General features: G+C 34.2%; 1 protein-coding gene across 2 annotated transcripts; it reads right to left on the reverse strand.

Moving 5' to 3' along the window:
- Positions 1-69: 69 nt before the first annotated feature.
- LOC149069195 (centrosomal protein of 41 kDa B-like) lies at positions 70-20,042 on the reverse strand. Of its 2 annotated transcripts, XM_089250500.1 has the most exons (12): positions 19,888-20,039; positions 18,340-18,403; positions 17,596-17,643; positions 15,971-16,032; positions 15,116-15,158; positions 12,964-13,033; positions 12,295-12,458; positions 11,389-11,456; positions 10,851-10,965; positions 8,848-9,013; positions 3,719-3,765; positions 70-454 (listed from the first exon to the last, which is right to left on the reverse strand). In XM_089250500.1, the coding sequence occupies exons 1-12, from the start codon at positions 19,939-19,941 to the stop codon at positions 345-347; spliced, it is 1,011 nt and encodes a 336-aa protein (XP_089106626.1). In that variant the 5' UTR covers positions 19,942-20,039; the 3' UTR covers positions 70-344. The 2 variants fall into 2 exon arrangements, with proteins under 2 accessions (XP_089106626.1, XP_089106627.1); XM_089250501.1 differs by lacking the exons at positions 70-454; positions 3,719-3,765 and having other exon boundaries at positions 8,854-9,013; positions 10,880-10,965; positions 19,888-20,042.
- Between the last annotated feature and the right edge of the window lie 87 nt (positions 20,043-20,129).

The raw sequence follows: 20,129 nt of genomic DNA on the forward strand, positions 1-20,129 counted from the left end.
GAGAGTTCATCAGTTTTGAATGGTACACTATTCTGGCAATTTTTTTCAAGAATCACAATAAACATTTTTTAATTAAAACATATATTCTACTAATGTCATGATACATAAGAGAAAGACAAAAATATCATAAGGATTTTCAATATCACAGATCAAGGGATTTCACAATATAAAGATTCTTAAAAAAATTTAAACAACATATCGGTTTTTATATTGCTTAAAATTTTTTAATAAAAATGTGCATGTTCAATATTTACATACAAATAGGTGCACACATAAAAGAAAAACACACAGCTCTGCCACAAATAAAATTGTCATGTATCGTTGAAGATGATGCAAATGTCATTTCACTTCCAAGGTGGGTGCATCGTTTTTGAATAATTTTGTGAAGGTTTTCGTGTTTCTAAACGTACTGAATGAGCTCTCCTCTCTGTGATTCGATTTGGTGCTAATTGACCTAAAATGACATTAAATAATGACTTCAGATTCTTCAAGTAATTAACTTGTATACACACATATAAATGTTAGTTGACATGAATCAAAGCACTTATATAAAGTTAATCATACTTAATTGCACAAAAAATATCATCTTTAATCTCATTGTATAGGTTCTTCTATTCAGGGGGGGGGGGGGAATAGCTTACTCTTTTATTGTACAAGAGTGAGATATCTCGACTTAGAGGAGTTGGAAGAAATACCATATTTTAACACGTATAAGGAACTACACTCAATTTTTTTAGCTTAAAAATTGGGAAAAAATTTTCAAAGATATTTTTTATTTTAAGATATGAAAAAAAAGTGGCTTCTCAGCCACTAGGTCATTCTCAGAGTCACTCTCATCGTAAATTGCATAACCTACAACACCATCCATGTTGGTGCTTACTTTTTAAAGGCCCTTTACAATCATTTCTTCACCCAGCTGTAAACTTCACTAATTGTTGACTTTCTGACCTTTTCCTGTTGGTGTTAACATCTTGCATCCATTTTCTCCATTTCTTCCTCATTAGTGCCTTGAAGGGATTGTTGATATTGACTTCCAGAAGTTGAAGTTGGCTTGTAATGGCCTCCAAGAATTACTGCCAATCACAGAATGGGTTTTTTTTTAGCCAATTTGTTTCATCTTTTAAGTGTGTCCTGAACTGACCTATATTTTGTTCCTTCTAACTTTGGTCAGAATGTAAACAAAAGCTCGTGTGCAATACTCAAAATGATTGATTGAAAAACATCTCACACCTCTTACAGTACAACACTGCCAAAAGGGGAAAAAAAAAAAAAAAATTTAAATCGGTCAAAGCATTTTTTCTGGTATGTCTTCAGGGTGGGTGCTGACACGATATCCCTTTCTCACTCAAACATCACTGTCTTTCTTTTAATGGAAGTATCATGGATTTTTTTATTATTAGTATTCCTATTTGCAAACAGATTTAGTATACACTTCTTCAGGAGTTCTTGCAAAAGGAGCTTTCTTTTTTATGGTTTGATGACATAAATGAAATGTGCGTGTCTATGTTGTTTGGCAGAGCCATTTGAAAATTTATTTCTTTGCAGCTGCTTGCCACTTCTATAAACAGATTTGTTAATAAGATTTTTTTTTCACCCACACGCTCTGACATACACTGGACAGGGTCACTTATCATGGTGAATATACACATTTCCAAAGAACTTACAATTCTGTTTTAGTAGCTTGTTGGAAGGCAGTAATATTGGTTTTGTCAAAGGCAGCGAGTCCAAAAAGTCTGAGGATCATCACGAAGACATGAAGGTAAAATTTTGAAAACCTGGTTCGAAAATGTACTGCTCATTTTTGATTCAGTTAGCCTCATTGTGGCAGACACTAAAGATCCACCATGGAGTGGCCTGTGAGAAAGTATGGCCTGGAGGCCCACTAAAGATCCCAGTCCGGGGGTTCGTGCTGCTGGGGTCATGACTTGCAATGTAGGTGTGGATAAAAAAACCAAAATCATCTTGACAAAAACAGGATACCAATAACAGGTTGAAGTAAAGAAATAAAGTACTGGATGACTTCCTCGTCAAATTGGAACTCCTACAGTCTGTGGAAAATTTATGTAATATTTAAATATACAGACCCGCAAGAAAAATATAAAATGGCAACACAATGGTAAGTTGTTCGTAATTTGTTTTGTTGTAATTGGTAGCATATCTGGCCCAGGAAAATCATATGGTGTAAATTAGCTCGGAAACAAAATTGTAGAATTTTGAAAATAAAAAATGATTTCTCAGTATCTGCTGTAAAATAAGGCCTCACAAGCTTTTGTAATGATCATGGCCCCCACATCGAGCAGCAAGGCCTTCTAGGCCAAGAGATCTTTGGTGGGCCGTCAGTCCAACCTATCAAGAGCTCTTCTATAGTAAACTTGTAACGTGAAAAAACAAAAAATGACAAGAAATGTCCCAGGCCGTCATCCAAACTCTTAAAGAGGAGTGCCATGATAACGAAAGAATACCTTATCAATTTTTTTTTTTTGAGAGGCATATACCTATCTATTTTAATTAGTGTTAAAATTTTTTTAATCTCAACAAAATTTGGAAAACAGAAAATTTTTTATAATGAATTTAGTGTCTCATGTTTGAAGAAAAAAACAAATGTGTTCCTTAACACATGAAGGGGCAGGTAAAATCAGAACCAATAGAGATAAAGAATGCAGAGCGATATCAAAAATTGGTACAGGGTTTATTTACATTTGGACCCAAGATATCGGAAACAGACTTCAGCATCATAGATGGCTTCTGGAAAAGTTATGAAGATTTGAGTTTCGAGGAAAATTGAGTAATTTCTTAATATTTATAATACTATCCACACACACACACATATATATATATATATAAAAGAACCCTCCCTTCACTATATTTTTAAGACCCAATTTTTGGCAAAATGAAATTCCTTATACACATTAAAATACAGAATATTTGCAAACTCACTTTCTCTTCTATCCCCCAACTAGATACTTTATTGGCAACACTATGAACAGGAATTGGTTTACCTTCTACCCAAGCATTATTTTTCTCATTTCTTTTCTTCTTGCTACCATTGGAGGAGTAAAAACAAATATAATGCCACATATATTAGGGAAGGATGCAAGGGTCTGTCCAGAATTTTTTGTAGGGTCCTGTTTTTGTGAAAATGGCCATTAATTTTGTGGAAAGTAAATGATCTAATTTATCAAAAAAAAAAAAATTATGGTTTCTTCAATTTGTATTTGGTGAAGAGTTCTTTCAAGTCAAAGATTTTGTGAAGGGTCCAGAAAGCTACCCAAATTTCAGCTGGCCAGACCCCCCCCCCCCCCAATGATTGGCCAAACAAAGCACGGCCCAGTTTATATTACAAGAAATTTCTGATAGACTGCCATCAGAAAAGGTCGCTGTGATAACTGATAAAAATATCTTTCAAACGATTTCAATACATTTGGCTATAAAAGCAATGTATATTTATTAAAAATTTAAGTAAAACTCAGTTATGACTGACGATAAGAATTTTTGAGGCAAAAGGCACCCAGCCACATTGCCTTACTGCAACATTGGCCATTGCCCTTATGGAGTTAGGTACCTCTGGAACACATTTTATACAATAAATATTCAAATCATCAAAATTACATAAGATGGTAATCGATGAAATATTAACACTTGTAATCAATTGTCAATTCTCAATATCTCTTCTGTCACATTGAGAATCGACAGTCAAATAAGCATAGATATATCTCACCTTCTAAAGACAAGGCATATAAATCAAGCACTCTTCTTAACTTGCGAATATGTGAATTGATGTTAAGGAATTATTTCATTTTTTACATATCTGTATGTCGGAGGTAAAAGGCACCATGTCACAAAAGGCAAATTTTACAGGAGAGCCGTTTAAAGATTTTTTTGGATGTCTTTCTATGGAGCATACTTGTTTTATAAAGTGAATATCTCTGCTATCTATTGAAATAGAACTTATCCTATGTGTAGCATAATGAAAGTTCTGCAATTTTTTTTCTTTTCAAGTGGTAGTTAATAGCATTATCCCAATATTGGTTAAAATGGACATAGTGCCCTTTACCTCCGGCAAACATATATATAAATGACAATTATAATAGTAAAAAATAGGCAACATCAAATTTTTATGTTTACAAAACATTTTTAGCCGTTCTATAAAAAAAGACAGCCGACTTTTAGTTAAAGAACATTTATCTCTTTACACAAGGAGAATCATAAATCTGTTTGAAAAACTTTTTCTTACCAGAGATAAAACTATAAAAGTGATAAAAGTTCCAGTTTTTTTTTACCCTAAGGCCCTCCTCACATGGGGAAACTAAAGTTCGGCAACTGATAAGAGAAACCGTTTCCTGAAGACCAGCACATATATCGCTCTAGACGGCCTCACACGAGGAAATTGGGGACGAAATATCGAACCCGACTCAGTCACTTGGCGACTGGCATGCTAGTCGCCGCCAACTTTTGTTGAAGAAACTGCCTTTAGCATTCCTTCATATTTTCTTCATGCGAGTTTGGACCCAAATTGAAAAGTAATCCAGAGTATATATATAATAAATTATCAGTTTAAAGGATATAATGAAATTTCTACAGAATTTCAGTTCACAGGTAAATACACGATTTCTAGATTTCTATTTTGAAATTATAATGAAATCAGGGGAGTCGGGATTTTTTCGAAACTGTGGGTGCTCGTCTTTAGTTTTATATCGGAAAGTTTAATTTCTTAATCAGTTCTGGAGTGCTCGGATCCATGCCACAAATTACCGTGGGTGCTTGAGCTTGCACCCCTGGCTCTGATGCCACTGAATGAAATGATAAACCAGGACTGTCATTCCAACTTTTTTTGGGGCGGGGGGGGGGGGGGGGGCAAAGAACATATACTCACTTTATGTACATATATATACTATTTCTAGTGTATTTTTGAAAGCCGGGGGGGGGGGGGGCGCAATAGCCCCTGATCCCCCCAGATGACGGGTCTGTGGTAAACACATGGGGCCCACTCCCTGGGGGCGATTTCAAAAGAAGATGGGGCATCACGAAAATTAGATCTGGTAAAGAAATTTCAGGAATAACCAAATGAATTTGCCAGGTAAGGTCTCAGAAAAAAAATACATGGCTGGGGGGCCCCCATGATGCTCTTAAGATGGCCCTAGATAAGAACCTCCAGAAAATTTCAAAATACTGTCTACTTTTACATGTACCTAAACAAGCACGTGTTCCATAGGGATGGTCCCTGATTTTCCCCTCGCTTGGAATGTCTGTAATTTAGGTCACTTACACGCACATCTGTGTGTGGGAGTATTCGGGGAAAATCATTCCCTGAAACATAAACAATTCATGTGTTGTTTGTCTCTAGTTTTGCCTATAGTTTATTTTTTGCCTCTCGGAACCAGCTTTCGTTATTTCATCTCATGAAACTACTTAAAATTTTGCGAGACAATATTTTATCTAATAAACAATAAAAATATATTAAATCCAAAATATATAGGTACTGAAAGGCACATTTATAGAGGAAAAACAGACATTTTATTACAAATTTTTTTTCCAAATGAAACATGAAATTATACAAAAAAATTATCTAATTTTTACCATTTTATTATCATTTCAAAATGATACCAATTTAAATAATGAAATTTTGTATTTACCTGTGAGCTGAAATTCTGTAGCAATTTCACGTCTAATAGAAATTATTTTTCTTTGTTTCGATTTTTCCTAACCCAGTTAACAAGATATTACCGGAAGATAAGAAGGAAAACTATAGACTGTGCTGTTTTTACTCAGTTTCCCGGGCTTTGAATATTTTTTTAGTAGCGCCGTGTGAGGGAGAACGGGCAACTCGACTCATTGAAGCAACTCGAGCTCGATTTTAGTTTCCCCGTGTGAGAAGGACGTAAGAATTAAAAAAAAGGTGAAAAAGAAATGGTGTCAGGTGATAACTGTTTTGAGTTCACCATTTGACCTTGATCCCTGTGTACTTTATACAACTGTTTTTCCTTCCTTGCAGGATGTTCTTGAACAACTCCAGCACTGGCTAAAGTAGACTACTATAGTTGGGTGTTGGCTTGAAGAGAAAAGTTGTAAGGGAAAATAGAACTATATCCCTGGTTGCTCCTGAAAGTCTTCTAGTGGGATAGGTGCAAATGTCTTAATTTATTGCCAAAAAACAGCTACAGTATTTGAAACATTCAACTTTTCTATGGGAAGGGTGTTTTTCCTGGAAGGATTTGCCCACTTAATGATCCACATGAATACTGCAATGGATTTATTCATGGGGTGGGGGGTAATCCCTCTGATGTGCTGAGAGGAGGGGTTGGGTGTAATAAATAGATAGGTCCCACTTTTGCTCTTTTTATCCTCCACCCACACAACAGCAAGTTGCTGTCACAGGGACTGTACAAGGTCCCTGGGGGGGGGGGGAATGCAAGTCCTGATTTACTGATGCCGTGGGATGCTCTGTAGGTCATTTTATGGCTTTTTTCGTACATCATCATAACTTATCATTCCCTTCACATTAAAAGGGAGCTCAGCAAATCCCTCAAGAGCAACTGGTAGGGCACTGAGGGGAAGAGGGTATAGGAGGACGCCACGCTATGGGGCATCGGCATCAATAGTGTAGTGTTGAGGAGGCCAAGGAAGTAAAGGGTACCAGAAGCTCTCCTGACATTCTTGTGTTAAAATGGATGAATGCTGGATCAAGATTGGCAACTTAAAATATCCTGATGGATCCTATAAGTATAAAATTCTTTTTGAACAAATGCTGAATATTTTAACTGTGCCTCACAGCAATGCACTAACTAGAAGAATATTCAGCATGATTTGAAGAAAAAAAAAAAGTTCACGTGCAAAATTTCTATCAAACGGTTTAGAAAGTGTATTAATAGATAAACTGAACATATGGGAACATGTTATCAGAACACTTTCAGTGAATTGCAGACTTATAAAAGTGCTTGCTATAAAGAGATTCGCCAGTGCTGATAAACTTGGACTTTTCCATTCAACTAAAAATTTGTACATATTTCTCACTTATTTTATTTACTTCACACGAATTCAATAACATAAAACTGCAAATCAACTGGATCTCTATCAACTATTTTTTTAGGTAAGTTCCAAAAGTGAATCTTTGAGTTCTACGTGTTCCTACTTTGTTTTCCCGAGATTTCATGAATTTAGCAGATGAATGAACTTGAACACTAACAAAACTTAAATTGAAACCAGATTAAAGTGTTATGGTGAAAAAGCCGTATAAGTAATGTTGCTTTTCTGTATGATGTTCCATTGAATTTAAATAACGAAAAAGCAACACAGAATGACAAATACTTATTTTTGAATGATCCAACAATATTTTCATCATTCATGGGAACCAAAAACAAAAAAATATTGAATTTCGCAAAAAAGTTATTGTGTGTGTGTGGCATGTCCAATAAACCCCACCCCTTCCTGCTGGGCAACATGTATTGCTACAGACAGCCTCCGTTCAAATGTTGGCAAGTCAGCATATTTTCTTCGGTACTGAAAGTGTTTCGTCATGTGACAAACTACAGGTTTTTCAGGTCTGGGAATTGGCACCTATGCAGTGGTATCCCCCATTATTATAATCAGGGTTTCCCCAAATTATTGAATACTTGCATTTACCTTGAAATTATTTTTCATTAAATTTGAAAAATTATATTTCGAAATAACTTCTTTCACCGATTGATTTTTTTTCATTAAGCCTTTTAGAAATTCTGAATTTTGTCTAGATAATTCTGAAATTATGTTTTCATTAATTTCAAATTTTCATTAATTATGAAATTATTTCTTCCTCAATATATAATAATTACATAGTAATATAATCACCCTAGTAATTTTTTCTTGAATTATTACCTGTAACAATTCCAAAATTATTTCAATTATTGATTCTGCAATTATTTTTTTTGCAATTATGTAACTATTTTTTTCATTAATTATAAATTTTCATCAATTATGAAATTGTTTTTCAGAATAATTCTGAAATTATTTCTTTCATTAAGGTGTTTTCCAGCATTTCTGAAAATTCTTTAATCATGTTTTCTGTTTGGATGTTGAATTTTGCCTCTCGAAATATATGAAATCATAAGCCTCACAAACTGTTTTGGCTCTGGGTCCTCCGAATTCATTATGACAGCCCTTTTAAAGTATCTAATGCACAGCATTATTATCAAATCTGGAAAGTACCCCACAGTTCTAAATAAAGCAGTACAGATTTCAGTGTTCTGCACTCTAACAATTTTTTTAAAAATAATTTAATAACTTTTCTATGTAAAGTAACTATTTTCTTAAAATGGTCGGCGAGCCACAGCTAAAAAAATAAGAGGGCCACATTTGGCCCACGGCCATGGGTTGAAGACTCCTGTTCTAAAGCTAAGGTTTACAGCAAGTGCGCCATGCCACGCAGAACCAAGCAAAAATCTGTTTAGAGAAGTGCCGCAACGTAGGTGGTTTCCTACAGCAAATTGCACTCATGGAAAACTTCAGACTTAGATCCAACAAGACTCACTGGATATAGGCACATCACAGAAATTGACTTGTTTATGTGTGCTGTGCTAGTTCTCCAAACTGGCTTTTGTTTGGACGTGGTGTTACATAGTTGGTATGGACTTAGTCATTCCATGTGGCTGCGTAGCTTGAGCTAAAAGTAATGAATACCTATGCTACAATGAATGAGGCATTCCTTTTAGATGGTAAATTTAGGCGTTAGAGCCTACAGTGCTCACAAAATATTATAATGTACCCCTGGACATACAAATGTTTGGAATCACTGCCCTAAAATCATACTTATTACAAATAACAAAAGACACTTTACAAAACCATATTCAACTAAAATAAATAAAAAATGAAAGGATATCATCATCGGTAAACTTGTTGTTGGGCCTATGATTTTGAAGACTCTGCAAAGATACACTCGAACTAAATGATTGACTAGAACGTGATTTCCTATTTGATAGAGGTAAAGGAATAGTGCCATCGATAAGTCCTTCGGGAAACTTCTCGCTAGCTAATTTCAAACCTGAAGAAATTAAAAGAACCAGCAATTATTATGAGTTACTAATTATAAAAAAATAATAAAATTTAATAAACTGTTATTTTATCACAAAAATGAGAAACTTTGCCTGGTTTTAATTTATACAAAAATTGCCACGTTTTCAAGACAAATAAATTCAATTGGTTGAATTCGACCAATTGAATTTATTTGTCTTGAAAACGTGGCAATTTTTGTATAAACTGTTATTTGTGAAAGATATAGGAAAAAAATACAGAAATTCTATACTTGGAGCATTTCTTTTTAAATCAGTTTTTTTAACAGCAGTCTCAAAAATTAGTCTCTGTCAAAACATCACCAAATGAAAACTATCAAATAATAAAATATATAACAAGTGCAGGGCTTCCACTCAAAAAATTATAAAAAAGTAGGACAATACCCCTAAGACAGCATAATCCTAGCCTTATGAAAAGAAAATATTTTTTCCATTTTTAAAATTTTTTTTTTTTCATAGCACCATTATTATCCTACGAGATTGATTCAAGCCAAAATGAAATGACAGAAATGACTTCATAACAAAAACAATTTTGAGCCAAAACAGAGTACTGGCGACCACAGATAATTCTTTCTGTCTCTCCTCACAACAAATTACATTATTTATTTTGAGGAGTCTTTCATAAGTCCAGTCTCTCAGCTCTTTTCCTCAATGCACAGAAAGTTATGAAGACATGTAAGTTTTTTTTTTTAAATGATGCTCTTTTGAAACCACTTCCAAAAGCACAGTGCAAAATTTATAAATTACAAGGTCGAACGTAAATAAGTTAAGGTGAACCAGATAGTTTTACTGCGCTGTCCAAACTTTTTTAAAGGGATTTGTTTACATTTTATTGATCAATCCCAGCACATTCTTCATCCCTGTTTGATAAATGAAGCACTTTGAGCTTCATAAACATTGCTTATGCCTCTTCAGCCTGAAAATACAGAAGACATTGAATGCTATTGGGTAGCATCAGCGTCACAAAATCTAGAATAGGCCTATGTATCCAACTGTTTTGTTATGCAAACATGTTTCACCTATATACAAAATGTACACCACAATTTTGAATGATGAATGTTAACTATTATATAATGAATAGTTCAAGACCAGAAAGTAGTAAATACAAAATTATTTTTTCCAATTCAGACAGAAGTTTTTAATGACTACTCAAAACATTGACACAAAATGAGTTTTTGAATCCTCAAACTAAGCAAAAGAAAAATTAATAAACCAAATTGTCAAACTGGATGTACTCCTCAAACATCCACACCTTAAATTACCTGAGAAAATGATGCAACTTCTACTTTGTTAGAATCATTAATGGCAATCTACTACATTTGTATTATTTGGCAATATTTTGATGGTTCTATCTTAAGTTACACAAATTTTGACAAGATTTGATAAAAAGTAGGACATTCTGCCAAAAAATAGGACAAGTGGGAGCCCTGCAAATGATTAAAATATATGAGAAAACATCTGGCAATGTTTTGGCAGTGATAGATGTGTGTGTTACTTTTTTGCTGGCGATGTTTTGACGTGACACCTCAAAAATCAAAGGAAAAATTTATTAAGTCAAAACTTTACAGGTCATTCCTGAAAAATACTTATAGCTATTTTAAAGCTGCACACCATTGTAGTTACTATAATTGAACGTCATCACTTGCTAGTTTCTTAAAAAAATTAATTGGCTTCATTTGAAAAAAAAAAACACTAATGCATTTAATTAAAAAAACTTTTATGGTGTAGGTGATGAAATGAACTCGTTACTGCTTTGACTAAAAGTATGTCTCAAGAGAAGAAAAAAATAAGTATTATATAATCACAAACCTCCAGTGAGAACATAAATGTTATCATACCCACGCTGAACTAAAGTAGTAGCAACACGGGGAACAATGCTTTCATCTTCATCATATAAAATGATAAGTTTATCTGGAACATTTTTCTGTTTCAAAATGTAAGAAAAACCAATTATGGGGGAACCACGGCAAATTTCATGTATTACATTGCATCCAAAGTAATTGACAATTTTTTATAAACCCATAAAACAGTCAATAAAAGAAAATTTGAATGTATCACTAACCTGTCTTTTAGCCGAACAATTTGCAATCAGACAAACATAATTTTTTTTTCAAATGTGAATGAAAAACAAACATTCTTGCTTGTGATATTTCATTCTCTGATTAACTGCCACTGCAGATTATTGCAAGAATTTGATCCCACAAATCAGCAAAATTTGCCGCTGCAGATTACAGGATTTTTTTTCCCTTGAGTAACAAAATTTGCACCTGTGGCTCATATGCAGGAAATTAATTTCTAAAATTTTTATGATTTAATACAAAAATAACTAGATAAAATGAAAGGATACATATGAAAGCAGATCCTTCGTCTCATAGCGAGGTGATCTTGAAAGCATCGTATAGGGATAATTTCTGGCTGAAACATTGAAAAAAATTATCAGCAGCAAATAAGAAAACATCTAATTCTAGATAATATTTCAAATAAGAATTTTTCCCAGAATATTTTTGATAATTTTAAAAGGATAAATACTCATATTCGTGACTGCTATTACAGTAATACAAAATGTAGGAATGAAGTTTTGAAAACATTCTTGCAACAGTCTACAGTTGAGTTCGTTATATAGGTAGTGTGTTATAGTGTATGGTATGATAGGGCCCAAAGTGTTTCTCGCTATTCACCCCCCCCCCCCACATTATTTTTCATCTACCATAACGACCTGAAAAGACAAGACCATTCAATGCAGCACAGTGGATCCCGCTTATAATGTTCCAGCTTAGAACATTTCCCTGCTTAGTACAACTTGCGACTTGGTTCCAATTTTTACTAATACTCAGAGATTTGCTGTTTAAAGCATTTTGCAGGAACAATGTCTATAACCGCTTAAAATATTTTTTTGTGGCAGTTTTTTAAAAAGCAGCATTTCCTATATCATGCCAGAACTTGACTCTGCCCCGCCTTTTTTGTAGAGAAATGAAATTTGTCTTATTGTGTCTGACACTGGAGAATTCAGTATAATATTTGTAATGGTTACAGAAAGTCTGATAAACACCTGCATGTGACTGACCACTGGCATGCACAGATTAGAAAGAACAATGAATATAATTAATAGTGCTAATACTTATATCTACGATTTCAACTTTTAGACTTTTTGTTTTCATTTCATCTTTAAAACGACATTCTTTAAACATCTCAAATGCTATAAATATTTATGTACATACAAAACCTGTTTTGGTATGACTGGACTATAAATTACCGGTGATAATGTGCCATTGCAGGTATTCATCTCTAGATCTCACGTCAAGAAGTACATAAGGTGAATATGCGGGTGATTGTTCAAACAATTCCTGGTCTGACAAACAACTCTTGGCATTCTTCTGCTCGTTTTGAAGATCTAATTCACCAATACCTACAAGCACACTGTAATTAAATATAATTTTAAACGCCATGGAATTTTTATTTATTATGCAATTGATATTTCAATGACACAAGAGGGATACGAAAAAAAAGTGACTGGATTGCCAGAAGAAATGTATCAAATCAGGCAATGTCAAACATCAAAAATTAAAATTTTCTCCATCTCGAGGTACTTTTTAGTACCTTCAGTGTAATTAATATTTATATATTTAAAAAATTAAAAGTTTGATAAATTCTGAAATAATATCAATCTTTGGAAGCACTCTAAGATATAGAAATCTTACTATCAAAGAGGGAACCAATGACAAAGGGGAACAAAAAGCAAAAGCCATGAATTCCTCAAAGAATTTGTAAATTTTTCCTTGTTATTTGCTTTTAGCATTAGTTTCTTTAGATTATATCAGACAAGGATTGTTTTCTCCAATTCACGAATCCACCTAATGAAGCCTATGATACTGCTTGCATAGACAAACACCGGCACAATATAATAGTGAAATCTGATTCTTACTTTTGAAATGGCGTTGATATGTCTGCTTCTGTTTTTTTGCTGCCTTCTGTAGAAGTAGGACTTACATCAACTGTGCGAATAAAAAAAAACAATGAAATAAATTGTAATTATTTTTAGACAATAAATAACCAAAAAATGAAATAAAAAATCATACAATGCAAACAAGCACAACTGGAAAAAATTTCAATAATTGCATGTAATCCTGATCTTCGACCAGAATTATCACAAGTTTTGTCAATTCTAAATAGCCTGATTTTTTGTTTGAAACAAGCCCAAATAACATTCAAATGTGAATATGATAGATTTGTATTCAACACAAATATATTTAGCCCCCTTCAGTACTAAGAATTTATTGTTCACAGTTTTTCAAGTTATTATCAATCAGAAATATACAGCGGACCTCGCTTATAATGCTTTTAAAAACCCCCCATGAAAAAATGTTGTAAGTGGGAAACACTTTAAATGGGAAATCTTTGTCAATATAGTAAAACACCTCTTTTGTGGACACTGGGGGGGGGGGGGGGGGACGACGACAAAAAAATCATCCATAAAAGAGGGTGACCGTTAATCAGGGGTTTGAAATGCATACTTTTCTAACACAAAGGAGATGGTATTTTTGCGGCCTGAAATATACTGAGAAATTGAATTTTCTGGATGTTAATGCCAAAACATATTTGGAAAGAAAAGTGATTTGCCCCCTCTGGGAATCGAACCCGGGTCCCCTTGCATACCGGGCAAGTACGCTAACCAATACACCAGAGACACATTTTTCAATTCCTTTTAACATGCATTAGTAGCGTGAAGCACTGAGTGGAGTCATAGTAGCCTCCCTTAACTACAGCATCTTTGGTGTATTGTTTAGTGCACTTGCCCGGTATGCAGGGGGGCAAATCACTTTTCTTTCCAAATATGAGTTTTAGCATTAACATCTAGAAAAATAAATTTCTCAGTACAAAGGAAAATTATTATTTGGCTGTAAAAGGGGGGGGGGGGGCTGGCAGCATCTGAGGGGGTGTTTGTTAAGAGACGTTTTATTGTATTAGTAAGAGTTGGGGCTACAAAAATAAGTTGTATTAAACTGGAAAACATTCTAAGTGGGAACGTTATAAAGTAGGATCAACTGTAGTTGAATTTCGCTTATGCAAAATACCTTTTATGCAAAGCATGTTTCGTCCCATCCAAGTTAGTGATTTTTTGGGCCAATTTTTTTTTATTTGGCTTTAATAATAGGTACAGTAAAGCACCTCTTTTATCGCCAAAAAATATTTTCCCCTTGTGGAATAAAAGTATATATTTCAAACCGCTGATCAAGTCACATCTCTTTTTTTTTTTGTCCCGCCGTTGTTCGCATAAGGGAGGCTCTATTGTAATTGCTTTTGTTTATATGAACCAAGTGGGAGTGTATTTTTATTGTAAGTATTTTATTAATATTATACTAAACAACACGTACACTTGTGAACTTATGAATTTTCCACATCTTGGTTGCAAGGCAGCTTTACAATGAAACCTCAATCAAACGATACTCTGCAGACCAAGAAAAAATACTGTTGCGAGAGGTTATTGTTATATCGAGAGGTGGCATTATTATCAGTTGCCGCCAAATTTACACTGTTATTGGCATCTCTTCCGAATTGTTGATGTTAGTACCACCATAAAATGCATTTGTAAATGTTTATTTACAACATAAAATTATAACTGATCAGTTGATTAATAAAATTCAGTTAGTTCTTCCACACTGTGAAGTGGTTTACTGCCCAATATTTTTGAGCACTACACAAAGTAGCTTCTCTGCAACTTCATTAATATTTTTGGATGTTAGATGAAGTAAAATACTGATGGTATGAAAACAGCCTCCACAGAAAAAAAAACTGGTGAGGAATTCAAAGATATTGAAAGGGATTTTGAGCCAAATATATAAAATATTGTTTTAGCAGTTTCAAAAACCCCTCAAAAATATTGTTATAGAAGGATTTATCATAGTAAAAAATATAGACAATTCCAAACAAGATTTGAAAAGATATTGTGTTGTAGAGGGATTCATTGGTATATCAGTTTCACTGTATACGTTAACATTTTAAAATTTGATTCTCATTAAAGTCACAAATTATACATTTGAAAAAGACATTGGAGAGGAAAAAACCTACAACTTTACCTAAGCTTTGTTCTCTTGAAACATCAGTTGCAACATCTATGGCCTAGAGAAAAATGCAGTATATGAAATAAATCCAACTATCATAACAGTCATAAGCATACCGAAAGATTCTACATACTGCAGAATAAAAAAAAATAATAATAATTGCCACGGGTGGGGAGCAGTGGTGCTGTGTTATGAAAGAATACAAAATATACAACAGTGTTTCCCAAAGTGGTCAATATCGTCCCCTGTGAGACATTGGAAGGGTCTAGGTGGCACAGTGGTAAGACGCTTGTCTTCCACTAGGTAGGCTACTGTCAAGGAACAAAGATTTGAATACGGACAAAGAACATCAGAAACAAGTTCTTTACCTATCAAGCCTGGGGCGATCGCTGATAGATGGCACCTTCATTTCCCACACAACTCCACTGATTGGAAATTGCTGTATGGCGATATATCACAGGAGTTGGTGTGCTGTAAAGTCGGGAGGGGGGTGGTGGTGGTGGTAGAAGCTTAGGGTTTAATATAGGATCCCTTAAGTTGGGGGCGGTGAGAAGAAAAAAAAATTGAAAAGAGGCAATGGAACGATTTAAATTTGGTAAAATATGGCATACAATAACAAAAACTCTGTTCCCCACATTGGAAAAAGAGTTAACAACAAAAAAGTTACAGCAGCTACAAGAAAAAAAAAAAAAAAGAGCCTAGCGCATTCACAAACGCTTCATATATCAATCTATTTATCACATTCTTTGAATTGGCCAAGACCTTTCATTTCACTCAATATTTGTAGGCACAAGTATTGATTGAATACATTTCTCAGAATTTTTACATTTAACAAAGGAAAAGGATTGGGCATATTGTAATCTTACTCACCAGTTTAACAAATGCTGATAGTTTCATTCTGCGAAATACTTCATCCATACGATACACATTAGCTGAAATTCAAATCAATGTATTAATTATACAATTAAGTTACCAAAAATTATACAGGTTATGAATACATAAATGTAAAAAAAAAATTAAATTAAAATATGTACATTGGTAGAAACAATTTTAATTCGGAAAAAAATTGTAATGGTTATTTTCTTATTTCCCATGTTTTTTTACATCGCTCAAAATTTTCTCAGAGACAATTTGAAAACCAAGTTACAGTAACCGTGTCCGGAAAATTCACTGCCACAACAAACAATTCAATGAAAGGAAAATTCATCACTGGGAAAATCCATAGACAACAGTTCGACACGAGTGAGCAAATGCTATTGAAGGAGCAATTGAGTAGGTAAGTGACCATATGAATGACTCGCTCACCTGTTCAAACCATTTGCTAACTCACCCAATTCACTCACTAGATCATTTGCTCTGTCACCTTCTCACTTACCCACTCACACATTAGGCTGTTCACTCTGTCACTCACTCATTCACTCTGACTACGTATCTCATTGTCACTAGGTCACCCATTCTATCACTCATTAGGTAGCTCACTCATTTACTCACTAGATTACAAGGTCACTCATTCACTCGCCCACCACTCTGACACATTATGTCATAGCTCACTCACTCATGTTGAACAATTGTGTATGAATTTTCCTTGTGATGAATTGCATAGCGATGAATAGTTGGTGAATTTTCCATAAATCACAGTAACTCCTTGTTATATTGCTTATGTCAGAAGAAAAAAGTATGACATAACTAATGACTTTATCCTAGTTCTACTGCCAAATTGTTAACAGCACTTCTAATATAAGATGTCAAATATCTGGATCGTGCATTATAACAAGACACTTTGAAATGGTAGCTACTGTATTAGCAACATAAAATTTTTGACTCCTTGAAAATTTCTGCAAAATCTCCAATTTTCCCAAACTAACCAGAAAAATCAACTTGTAATGACTGACATTTTTATATAAGTGACACTATAGGAAATATTTTCCCTAACTATCATTTGCAAGATTTTGGTGAATCACTTCATTTGTAAAATCTGCTACCCACATTCAGGTTCATGACGAGCTGTATACCGGATGACCCCTTCACACGTTTTAGTTTGCCTCTGCACAGGTAAACCTGAACACTTGTAGCTGCCTTAACATTTGTCATAGGAAACCATTTGGGATGTTTTCATGAACTGAGTGTAAAATCGAGATGTTGGAATAAATCTACATAAAGTTATAAACACAGATTTCACCATTATGAAAAAAAAATATATATAATTTGATAATTTTCTCTCATGTTTTCATCGCAATATAATCATGCTCATTCCTCATTGCATACCACAAGGCTTGACAAATCCTATGAGCCATGTCAACATGGGAACTAAAAAATAGGTATTGAGGCTTAAAATTTTATATGTGTGATTACAGCTCGGGTAAAATAAGTACGACTGGTTCTTAAAATACCTGGTTGGCTCCCAGATTTTTGCACGATTTGTCAAACCCTTGAACACCATATTTTCCCAATAAAATACATTTTATAGCAATGCATAGATATATTGAGCTACTCACTTCTGTGAGATTCTCTCAAGGAATCAATGTACCTCTTGATGTTGGTTCCTGAATAGAAAAAAGAAAACTTGTGTTCAAAAATCAAGCATGCGTCATATTACAAAAAAAAAAAGATCAATTTACGTAACTTTCAAGATAGAGTCAGTGACTTTAATTTTTGATACCAATAAAATGCACCATCTGTAAATCGTCTTAGACGATGATCCTCCCCTTTCTCGTCACTTATAGTAAATTAATCTGTAAACATTATAGTATTGTTATGTTTACATATTGCATTAATATATACATATATTTTATTGTATTATTATTATTATATTGTATTATTATTTATAATATTGCATTATTTTATTTATTATATTATATTGTATTATTATTTATTATATTGTATTGTATTATCGATTGATTACGGTTTTGCTTTACGATTTTGAATTACTCATTTTTATGCGAATGAATAATTGTGGAGCAAATTATCTGAGCTTCCATTATTTGCTATGGGGATTCGTTATATGAGATATATCGGATAACAAGCACGTTGGCGGTATGAATTAAGCTCGTTAGCTGAAGTTCCACTGTACAATCAAACTGAAATATATTTTTAGGTTATAGAGATGAGTAGGTGAATTATAAATTAAGTATCTATGTAGCTTTTTTTGAAAAGAATCAACATATCATCATAAAAAGTGTTTTTCAATGGCATAAATAAAATCAGCATAAAAATGCAATATAAATGTCTATTTTTCTTACCAGTGTCCACTACAGGCTTTACATGTTTGTACTTTGGATTTTCTGGTACCCTCTTCTCCAAAATCTATAATGTTAGCAAAAATTTAATATCAATACATCTAGTGCTTAGGCTATGTATTCAAATATCGGGAAAAAGTTCAGCATAAAAAAGACTTCAGCATAAAACAGGCTACAGCCTGCTCAGCACCCCACATGTGCCAACACACTTTCTTGGCCACTCTTTTGGACTCTCACATCTTGCACACTCTTTAGGCCACTCCAATGCTTACACATTCTCTAGGCCACTCTTTTGGTTGTTCACTGACCTGCTACCTCACTCTTCAGGGAAGTCACTATTTTCGTCATTCACATGCCTGCACAGTTTTGGTCTCACATCCTTTGAAACTCTTTAAGTAACTCTTTTGGTCACTCACAACCTATTTACTTGGTGTCTGGCTCACACACTCTTTTGGTCACTCCCATGCCTACACACTCTCTAAGCCTTTCTTCTAGTTGCTCATGTGGTTTCTCGCAGTTTTGGTCACTCACGTGTCCGCACACTGTTTTGCTCAGTCACATCAGGGTCAGAACTAGAGAGGGGCAACTGCCCTGAGTGGCAAAATTTAAGGGGGTGGCAATTTTTTGTGGGAACAAAGAACACAATTGCAAAATTATCAAATTTCAAAGTTGTGGGGGGCAGCAAAATAATGTTTGCCCAGGGCGCCAAAAATTTTAGTTACGGCCTTGATTCACATGCTTACAAACTCTTTAGATTATTCTTTTGGTCATGCCCTGACCGGTAGCATGCTCTCTAGGTCACTCTTTATCGTTCACAAGTTTTCGCAGTGTTTGGTGCGAGTTTGAGAGTTTGCGAACTCTCTGACCTAGTCTCCTCACTGATCAGGCAGAGGCGGATTTATTGTTTTACTACCTGTGGGCTTTACGAATTTCGCCACCCTTCTTACATTCTATTAATTTTCATGACCACTCCTCAATGCACAGAACCACATCAGTGAGCAACCAAAAGAGTGACTTAGAGAGTGCGAAAGCACGTGAGTAATAAAAGGAGTGACTTATGGACTGAAGCACATTTACACAGGGAAATATTTAAGCAGGCTATATCACTAAGCAGCAAATTTGAGGAATGAGCGGCAAAGAAAATCAGAGTAGAATGGGTAAAGGGCAGTAAAATTTGTATAGGCCACAGGCAGCACAACATAAATCCGCCTCTGCCTGGAATAATTAAAAGTAAGTATTGCTTTTCCTCCGGAAATTAAAATCGACTAATGGAAGACTGACACTGCCAAGTAAATTTTTGAAAACGAAATGCGCGCTATTGTTTTAAAATACCATATTATTAGAATATAGGAAACGCCTAATTTCACTTTAAAATTTTACTCCACAAAATTACGCTCAATGATATGCACAATTGAATTCATAGCTATTTAATCCATCTCGCACTATGGCTATGCTTTTTGAGGTGCAAGATATTTAACATTTGAATTCACGGTCGCAACGAATTTTTAAAAGGAACTCTGAATGCAACGGAGCGACATGAATGCCAAATACCTTGTTTTTCATGGCATGTGATCCAAAAATACATGACTGCTTCTTCGGTAACATGTCATGCTCAATTTCTTTGAAAAAAAAAAATTATGTCATTGAAAAAGTACAATTGAACAACAATTTTCGAAATGGTGGGTTGCCAAGGTTACAAATGTCCGATCAGCTGGCGAGAAAAAAAATAATATAAAATGACATACCAAAATAAAATGAAAAATAATCATTTTTTTTAAATTATTCGACATAAA

Source organism: Pholcus phalangioides, unplaced genomic scaffold (genome assembly GCF_987345545.1).
Source record: "Pholcus phalangioides strain wild (caught in Gottingen) unplaced genomic scaffold, Ppha-v1.0 ptg000024l_1, whole genome shotgun sequence".
Lineage (NCBI taxonomy): Eukaryota > Metazoa > Arthropoda > Arachnida > Araneae > Pholcidae > Pholcus > Pholcus phalangioides.